The sequence below is a fragment of the Callorhinus ursinus genome, unplaced genomic scaffold, assembly GCF_003265705.2.
Source record: "Callorhinus ursinus isolate GAN/ISIS: 27379988/994484 unplaced genomic scaffold, GSC_fseal_2.0 scaffold23, whole genome shotgun sequence".
NCBI lineage: Eukaryota > Metazoa > Chordata > Mammalia > Carnivora > Otariidae > Callorhinus > Callorhinus ursinus.
This window is the reverse complement of record NW_027397085.1, coordinates 232,219-241,930: the sequence shown is the minus strand read 5'-3', so window position 1 is coordinate 241,930 and position 9,712 is coordinate 232,219. Positions and strand designations below refer to the sequence as shown.

The window sequence follows — 9,712 nt, the reverse complement described above, 5'->3', positions numbered from 1 at the left end:
AGGAGCCCGATGCGGGGCTCGATCCCAGAACCCTGGGATCATGACCTTAGCCGAAGGCAGACGCTTACCAACTGAGCCACCCAGCACCCCCCCCCCCCCCCCGCCCCGGGTAGATTCAGCTTCTGATGGTGCTATGAGGTTTTCTTTAACGTACACTCCTTAACAGCCCCATCCAGATGAAATCACAGTGTCATCAACCCCTCACTGCCTTGAGACCCACCACAGTGTTGCCTCAAGCAGCCCAGAGAAAGCAGAAGTTAACTTTCCTGTGATGAATGGCCAGGATTTGGTTGTTTCCAAAGTCCTGAGAGGGGGATTTTAGAAACAAGTCATTAAATCCTGCCAAAATATCAACCATACAAATAATTCTTTTACAAGACCACTTGAGTACCGGTAATCATTTCCAAAGCCCTAAATTAGCTTCTTGGAGTCACAGAAGGCCTCAAGGGGCTTTCAAGGGACTAGGGGAGGACAGATGCCCCTAAATATCTGTAATTACTAAATAATGGGAAGTGTGGCATCAAATTGTAAAGCATCTCAAACAACAACAATTAAAGATTTGCAACACTTTGAGATTGGGAACATTCAGAAAATAGCCTTTCCCATCCACCTTGGTCTCAAAAGCCCTGGCAAGGTGGTAAGCATCATCTCTCTCCTTGCCTGACTTAAGGCAAGTCATTACACCTCAAGTTAAAAACCTCAATTTTCAGGAGCGCCTGGCTGGCTCAGTTGGTGGACCACGAGACTCTTGGTCTTGGGGTTGTGAGTTTGAACCCCAGGTTCGGTATGCAGATTACTTAAGAATAAAAATCTAAAAAAACCCACAAAAACCTCAATTTCCTCATGTTTGAAAAGGTCAGCGTGAATGCATGCCAATAATACAGTATTAGACCTCAAAAACCAGGATAACTTCACATACCCACTGGAAGGGGGACAGATTATCTGCCAGTATAATCGGCCAGTTACAGAAACTCACAGTTTAACCCCTCCATCACTTACGGACTGGCCTTGATTGCCCTAAGGCTGAATGTATTAGAAAGCAAGAACATCCCAGTACCTGAATGCCCCCGGAGTTGGATTCATTTGAAAAAACGCACCATTAAAATTGTGTACAGAAATGCTTGCTGTACAGACTAGGGAGGAGGGAGCTCCACATCCATTAAGACTTTACCTACTTCGTAGTTTCTTACTCAGCGGGAAGGCGTGAAATTAGCATTAAAAGAGTTAAAACCTAGTAATTCTCCCCAGATGCGCTACTAACCAGTAGGAGTCGCCTATCCCAAGTAGACATGTATGTTTTAAGATATTATATGAGTGTAACTGGCAAGTTCAGGTAAAAGGAGGGACGGGAAGGCTCGCGCTCTGCCCAGGCGGCCGGGCTGCGTCCAGCCAGGGTTGCGTCGGGAAACTCAGGAAGCAGGGCTGAGTGTTCCCTGCACCCGGCCCTGAGCAACATAGTTTGGAAACAAGGTTTCGAGACGTTCTCGAAGGCACCAGAGCCAATGCTCTAGGTTTGCTAGGTGCCAAGTGCAAGCTGCCTGGGCCATATGATCCGAATTTTGTTCGCGGCATGAGAAAGGAAACGTTGCCCAAACGCACGTCTTTTTCTGGGCTCTTCGAGTAGGCAGAGCCGGTGGGCTACCGTGCTCAGCACCACGCACTCGTGCCAAATGGAGGAGGCGAAATTCTCCGCGGACAGTCAGGTTCCTTGGCCCGAGCCCTGCCTGCCCCGCCCTAAGCGAAATCCCTAAGACCTGACGGGAAGATCTCGGGGTCTCCTCTCGGGCTTCCCCGTGTCTCTCCAGCCCGCCCACGGCACAGGGTTTCCCCGACGGCTGCGCGCCGTGCTCCGGTCCGAGGCACTCATCCAGTCTGCGCAGTGTCAACCCCAGACGACCCACCCCCCGGCCCACTTACAGCCGCGGATCTGGGGCGCGCATGCAGGGAAGCCGGCGGTGGCCTAGGCTCCTGGTCCCGTAGCCCGATCCATCGCCCCCCTGACCTCCCCCCCGCTCACCTGGCCCGCACAGCACTGCGCTGACATCGCGGCGGCCGACGACCACGGGCTTACTCGCCCGCTCCGCTCTGGCCCTCCTGGCTACCTCCAGCGGCGACCGCCCCTTTCTGGAGCAGCTCACTCCTCCACGCCGAGCAGCCCCAGTCGAAAACCAGGCACCGCAGCCTGGGTAAAAACAACCACCGCCAAGCCCCGCCCCACCGCCGCAGGCCCCCCCCCCCCCCCCCCCCCCGCCACGGCCGCCCTCAGCCCCGCCCCGCTCCCGCCCCTTCCCGGGCGCTCCTCCGCCGGGCAGGCTCGCCCGGGGCTCGCACTTCCGCTGGCGTCAGGCGGCGGAGCGGCGGCGATCACTTCCCGGTGCGGCGCTGGGCTCCGAAGTCCGCCCACCATCGGGCGGGCCCGGCGTCCCCGTGCTTCTACGCACGCCGGCATTTCGGCGCTCAGTCTGCCCCCCTCCTCCCCCGGCTCCGATGAAAGATATGATGGCTAACTCCTGTAAAGCTCAGATCCTTAACTGAGCGATTGCGGAGTGACCTGCACCGAACCGACGCAGTGGGGACGGACCACCAAGTGCTGGTCGGGCTCTCTGCCTCGCGCCGACTGAGATCTCCCCTGGATCCCTGTTTCTGAAATACCTTTATCTCCCTACTCTGCCAGGAAAACTAAACTTTGGAGAAGTCCCCTCTTCCCAAGCTTCTCTGAAGCCATGGGCACTTGGCTTTTCGGCCCTGTCTTTCCCACGGCACTTTGGGGGATTCGGTGAGAGCCCTTTTCGCTTCCCTGGATATTGATCTATTTTCCAGCCTCCATCCCTGCGCATGGACTCGCTTTGCATCCCTGCTTCCTTTCACCCCACCTCACTTTTAAAAGGGTCCCCAGTAATTGCTTATTACATGCAGAAGATAGCGCCCCTAGTTCTCCCCACCCAAATCTGCTCTCCTCACAGCCACATCAAGAGAGGAGGGGAAATCGGATGGGGGGAGACGAACCATGAGGGACTAGGGACTCTGAGAAACAAACTGAGGGTTCTAGAGGGGAGGGGGTTGGGAGGATGGGTTAGCCTGGTGATGGGTATTAAAGAGGGAACTATTGAATGGAGCACTGGGTGTTATACGCAAACAATGAATCATGGAACACTATATCAAAAACTAATGATGTAAGGTATGGTGATTAACATAACATAATAAAATTTTAAAAAATAAAGAAAAATGAAAAAAAAAGTTCGTTAGTATGTACTTTGCCCCAAGCCCTTTTACTTAGAACGTAACAGTACCCATTTTAGAAATGAGGCTCTGAAGTTAGACAACTTGCCCAAAGCTTCACAGCAAAGCTAAAGAAGCAAAATTGGGCCTGGAATTCACTTGCCAGATCCCCTTGCACTTGATGCAAGTCTTGCCCTTAAATGAAGTCACTTCCAAGACAGAGCCCTTGGCCAAGAAGTATATTGTTGGGCAGAATACAGGCTGGAGAGTGGGAGGAAAGTCGGATGGGAACTGGTCCTGAAGTTTTATGAGCCATGCAGGATCTCCTAGAATCTCAAATGCCAGAATTTAGAGGAAGAAAAGTAATAGAACAGGACCTACTCAGAGCCATGGAAAGTAATGAGAATTGGCTCTAATTAAAATTTGGAAATAATAAAACAGAAAAAAAAATTTAAAGCAACGTAAATAGTAGCAGACCAGCGCAGCACCCTGCTCCCTGGTGGCCCCCGACTCATCCACTCTGGCCCATTTCTCACCTGGGGAGATTAGTTGGATACCTAGAGTGTCTGTCCAGGTGGGAAGAGCTAGGCAGCTTCTGGGAAAGTGGAGGTGTGACATTTACATATGTTTGAGCTGTCTGGGATCCAGTCTCCTATCCAGTTAAGGAAACTGAGGCTCAAGAAGGCAGAGAATTCTCACCAAAAACCACTGGGATAGAGGCAGAACTGGTAGAAGGATCAGGCCTCCTGACCCTGAATCCTGTGCTCTTTTTGCCAAATCCATGCCAACGTGGAAGGGTTCTGTGACTATATCAATGCCAACCTCCCAGAGAGCTAACACAAGAATTAATAACCCGGGGATTTGTCAACCCTGCCCCAAGGTATGGAAAAGCAGACTGGAAGCCTGAGCTTCCAGAGTCACGAAGTTGCAATTTTTAACTCTACGGAGAACTGGCTGGACCACCTCTTAGTCTCAGTGTTACCATCTGCAAAACAGGGCTAATAACACACTCTCCACAGATTAGATAAACTCATCCCTACAGATCATGCTGAACAGGGCCTGGCCTTCTTAAGCACTGACTAAATAACAGCCCTGATTGGTATTAATAAACAAGTTTAAAAGATAAGAAATAATCGGTGCAAGCTGATTCCCCCACCCTCCCTGCTGGAAGAGCTCACAAGAATGTGGCCTTGTGTGGAGCTGTTACCACCTTCCTAGCTCTGAGGTTGTGCGGTTACTATTTAAGGTCTGGTTGGTAGCATCCTTTGCATCTGTGCTCGGTTAACAAGAATAAAAGTAATGTCAGCAGACATAACATAAAACAGTAGCATCTTAATTTTATTTTAAGTGCTCTGAAGACTTTTTTGAGAAAGACAGATGTACATGGTGCTCCTAACATGTAGATACGTTTACAGTCCATCTCTTTTGATTTGGATTTTTCAGGAACAAGCAGTAATATCCCTGCTTTAATAAGACTAGCTCTTGGCAGACCATGTGAAATATTTCAACCACAAAATTTTTCTTAAATTAACTAAATTAGCTCCTTTTATGCCCATATATTTATATATGTATATATGACATATTATAAATAACCAGCTTATAATTTGCGTTTTTTTCCTCCTGAATTTGAAGTGCTTTTATGTTTTTCGTTTTTAGGAAATAGAAGTCAATGTTGAGTTTTAAAACACCACTCACTAAACTGAAAACAGTGGTATACACATATTATTAAAGAAAAAAGCTAGTCATAGACACCTACGAAACTTCCTTATAAATTTAACGTCCAGTTCAATAATGTCTTAAAAGCAAATAAAATTAATTATTCCAATTCCCTAAAACTTTCTCAACTTTGGGAAGAAAAAAAAAACCTAGTGGTGCATTCTATTAGTTTTGTTTTTTTTTAATTTATTTTTATTTAAATTTAATTAATGTATTATTGGTTTCAGAGGTAGAGGTCAATGGTTCATCAGCCTTATATAATATCCAGTGCTTATTACATCATGTACCCTCTTTAATGTCCATCACCCAGTTACCCCATCCCCTAACCCCCTCCCCTCCAGCAACCCTCAGTTTGTTTCCTATGCTTAAGAGCCTCTTATGGTTTGTCTCCCTGTGTTAGTTTTTATTTTTATTTTTTAAGTTTATTTTTAAAGATTTTACTTATTAATTTATTTGTCAGAGAGAGAGAAGGCGAGCACAAGCAGAGGGGAGGGGAAGAGGTAGAAGCAGGCTCCCCACTGAAGACGTGGGGCTGGATTCCAGGACTCTGAGAACATGACCTGAGCCAAAGGCAGATGCTTAACTGACTGAGCCACCCAGGCATCCCTCCCTCTGTTAGTTTTTAAATATAAAAGAAGAGATCTCTCTAATCTTCACTTACAAACTCTCTAGGGACCTCAAAGTAGTAGTGGAAGTTGTATTAATTTCAATTACAATGAACAACGAAGTATTCATTTAGAAACAAAGAGCTATAAATTGAGGACCCCAAGCAAAAACTAATCAGAACCCTGTAGTGCCCTCACCCTACTCCTTCTGGGAAGTGCATGCTCCTTGATTTCTGTTAAATTAACATGTGCACAATGATTTATTAAATATCAAAAATATGACAAAACATAGAATGAAAAATAGCATCTCCCTTCTCCACACCCTACCTTTCAGTCCCCTCTTCAGAAGCAAGCACTTTCAACTAGGTTAGCAGTTTTCTCCTATTTACCTCCATATTTTCATTTTTTTTAAAGGTTTTATATATTTGAGAGAGAGAGTGCACATAAGCAGGGGGAGGAGTAGATGGACAATCAGACTCCACGCTGAGCACAGAGGGGGCTGCTGGGATCCATCCCAGGACTATCACCTGAGCCAAAGGCAGATGCTAAACCGACTGAGCCAACCAGGAGCCCCTGGGAGGATATTTTTTTAAATGTACTTTTATTTTTCCAAATTCAAGTAATGACTGTAAATAAATTAACAGTATGTTGCCTGGTCAAGATTCTTTGGTTGATGCTTTGGAGAAATGAAGAAATCTTTTGTAATTATCAGTTATTTTGTCAGTATGGAAAGCTAATGATTCTTTACCACTCAAATGGTGCTTTAAAGTGTTTTGCCTCAGTATTTTAAAGATTTTCCCAGGAACTCATTCTACATTATTAATTTCCTTGATAAGTCCTTTGAATATATCTAATACAAAGGAAAACACTTTTTTTAAAAAAAGATTTTATTTATTATTCGCCAGAGAGAGAGAGCACAAGCGGGGGGTGGGGGGGAGGGGGGGCAGCAGGCAGAGGGAGAAGCAGGCTTCCTGCTGAGCAGGGAGCTCTATGTGGGGCTCCATCCCACGACCTTGGGATCATGACCTGAGCCAAAGGCAGATGCTTAACCAACTGAGCCACCCAGGCGTCCCAGGAAAATACTCTTTTTAACATCCCAGGGAACGTAAATTCCAAATTAATGAAGAGGGTAGAGGGTTGTTCAATAGGTTTTTCAAAGTTGCTCAACCCTTCTGGGAACAAATTAATTTTTTCTAAATCCTCAAGTTAATAGACTAGACTTACTATCAGTGGAGAGAAAACATATATATGTATTATATATGTATATATATTCCTGCACCCATTCAGAGTTGTGTCGTGTGTAGGGGCCAAGGACAGACTGCCCCAAGATGGACCATTTGGCATGAAGATTTTTTTTTAGTTAAAAGCAATCAAAACCCTGCAGATTCAAGAAAAGCTCTTTATCTCCCCTTCAAATGCCTAAATTTACCCTGGGAAAGAGAGCCTGTACCAGGAAGAGATCTGTTAACAGAGATCTCTTTGTCCGAGGAAAAATCTCCCTGACAGGGCAACTTTTGTTTCCAAACATCTCCTCTCACCTTCTGACTAGTAGTCTTCCTCTCCTTCCTGTCCTCAGGCCCCTCACCCTCTCCTTAGCTCAGGATAAGCCTCAAGTTGCACATGTAGGGAATGTCATGTCTATGTGGATTCCCGGTAGTAAACTACACAGTATGTAGGAAACTAAATTTGATTTTCTCCTGTTAATCTGTCTCATGTCAATTTGATTCTTAGTCCAACTGGAAGGACCTTAAAGGGCAGAGGAAATTTTTTGGTCTCCATTTTCTTCTCTTAGAAATAAATATTTTGCATAAATCAGGCAAATCAACATTACCGTCACTATTCAACTTTATTATGAACTTTAAAAAACATTTCTGCAAACAGTTCATTTCTGTTCTTCTGCATACCAAGGAAAATTATTCTGACTTGTTTGGTTTTAAAACTCAATCCAAAAGACTTTCCATACCCTGATTTCAAGTAAACACATTCAGAGAGCCTTGAGACTGAGGGGAGGAAGGGAAGACAAAAGAGCAGGTAACCTTTTCAGTTTTCCTGGTTAATCCATTCTAATTCATTTCCTGAGAGGAAGAACAAGAGGTGAGCCCGCTTCTTCAAATAGAGTACTTTGGGGGCTCCTGGTGCTCAGTCAGTGGAGCATACGAATACGACTCTTGATCTTGGAGTTGTATGTTTGAGCCCCATGTTGGGTGTAGAGATTATTTAAAAATAAAATCTAAAAAGAAAAAAGAAAAGAAAAGAAAACACCTCAGTATTGTATTAATCTTTTTAATGTGTATTTAAAGAGACTACTCCTGTTGGTTTCTATTAAATCGCCTCTATATGATACTTCCTTTGGAGTTAGCCTCTTAGGAGGTGATTGGTTTTAAAAGAGCCACAGAGTGCTAACTGACTGAAACCATCTAGTTTCTTGAAAATCAATAAAAGGCTTTCAATGAGGGTTCACTTGAAAGATGTTTACATTGTTCTGTGAAGGATGGAAAAGTGGAAGGATCTTCCTGAGGTTTCACAGAAAGACAATGTAGCTTATTTATTTGTACTCACATTTCAGTTAGAGAAGAATGTTTTAGATTCAACAATAGAATTTTAAATGTCTAAGAAAAAATGGTAAGAAAACATTCAAAAACTACTTCTTTTTTGTTTCCCTCTTTAATGCAAAAGAGGAACATACCCAATGAAGAAAGCTGGTGACTCTGAAACTAGTGAGAAGTTTAGAAATGGCTGCTTTAAGATTTTTAAAGGTATGCATTTATTTTAAAAAGTATGAATTTACTGAACTGATCTCAATCAATCATTTTGAATATTTTCTTTTTGTTTTTTCCCATGACATTTCTACAAGTTGAAAGAAAGATTAAATATTCTTATTTTTTTGTTTTATTTTATTTTATTTTTAAAGATTTCACTTATTTATTTGAGAGAGAGAGAGCACAAGCAGGGGAAGGAGCAGAGGAGAGGGAGAAGCAGGCTCCCTACCAAGCAGGGAGCCTGACGAGGGACTCTATACCAGGGTATAGACTTGAGCAGAAGGCAGACACCCAACCAACTGAGCCACCCAGGCGCCCCTGTTTTATTTTTAAAAAGCAGTGGGGTTCTGTTACATAACCTGACTATATTTTCTGAAGTAGCAAATGGAACCTTAGCCATTTTCATTTCTGACCCACCAGCCAAAGCATAAAATCTGAAACCAGGATGTGTGATCTGAGCCGCAGTAAACTGAGATAAGACACAGACACCAAATTTTTGTTTGTTTTGGCCTGGGTATGGGACCAATTAGTAGAAAATGCAGTTAAAGCAATGTTATAGATTTGAGGGTGGAGGGAGAGAGACAAGGGATGAGTAGGAGGGAAGCAAAAGATTGGCCATTTAGTAGAGAAAAGGCTGAACTGAAATCTACCCCTGGGAAAACCTTAGATACCAATTTTTGAAAGACTCGTGCTGTTGTCAACCTGCAGATTCGCCATCTCATGGAGGCTAATGGTGATGACTTCATTAAGGAGATAACTTTGGGAGGTTTCTGTTTTAGAAATATAAGTTTTCCTGGTGCCGTTATTTTCAAATTAGTTTCGCTAGGGATGGCTAGGGATGCCTGGGTGGCTCAGTCAGTTAAGTGTCTACTTTCAGTTCAGGTCATTATCCCAGGGTGCTGGGATGGAGTCCCACATTGGGCTCCTGGCTCAGGGGAGAGTCTGCTTCTCTCTCTCTCCCTCTTTGTCTGCTGCTCCCCCTGCTTGTACTCTCACTCTCTCTCTCTCTCTCTGTCAAATAAATTAATAAATAAAATCTAAAAAAGAAAGATGAAAGAAAGAAAGAAAGAAAGAAAGAAAGAAAGAAAGAAAGAAAAAAAAAGGAAGAAAGAAAGAGAAAGAAAGAAAGAAAAAGAAAAAAAGAAAGAAAGAAAGAAAGAAAGAAAGAAAGAAAGAAAGAAAGAAAGAAAGAAAGAAAGAAAGGAAGAAAGAAAGAAAGGAAGAAAGAAAGAAAGAAAGAGAAAAATAAACACAGAGACATTTGGAAAAGTAGGAGACAGAGTAAGATGTCTTAGCTTCTACCATAGGAATAAATGAGGTTTAGTGTTTGGGTAGAAGAAATACCAATAGGTATAAAGCCTTCTTAGCTTTTATGTTTTAAGAATGTCAGATGGTGCCTCTAACTATATGTCA

The 9,712-nt window shown here is 44.0% G+C and overlaps 1 protein-coding gene across 3 annotated transcripts in view; it reads right to left on the bottom strand.

The window, feature by feature from the left end:
* SERINC5 (serine incorporator 5) overlaps positions 1-2,168 on the bottom strand; it is a 99,275-nt gene extending 97,107 nt beyond the window's left edge. For all 3 annotated transcript variants that reach the window (XM_025892532.2, XM_025892671.2, XM_025892672.2), the window contains exon 1: positions 2,018-2,168. In XM_025892532.2, the coding sequence (XP_025748317.1) occupies positions 2,018-2,044 (27 nt within the window). In that variant the 5' untranslated portion in view covers positions 2,045-2,168. The remainder of the gene's footprint in view (positions 1-2,017) is intronic.
* Between the last annotated feature and the right edge of the window lie 7,544 nt (positions 2,169-9,712).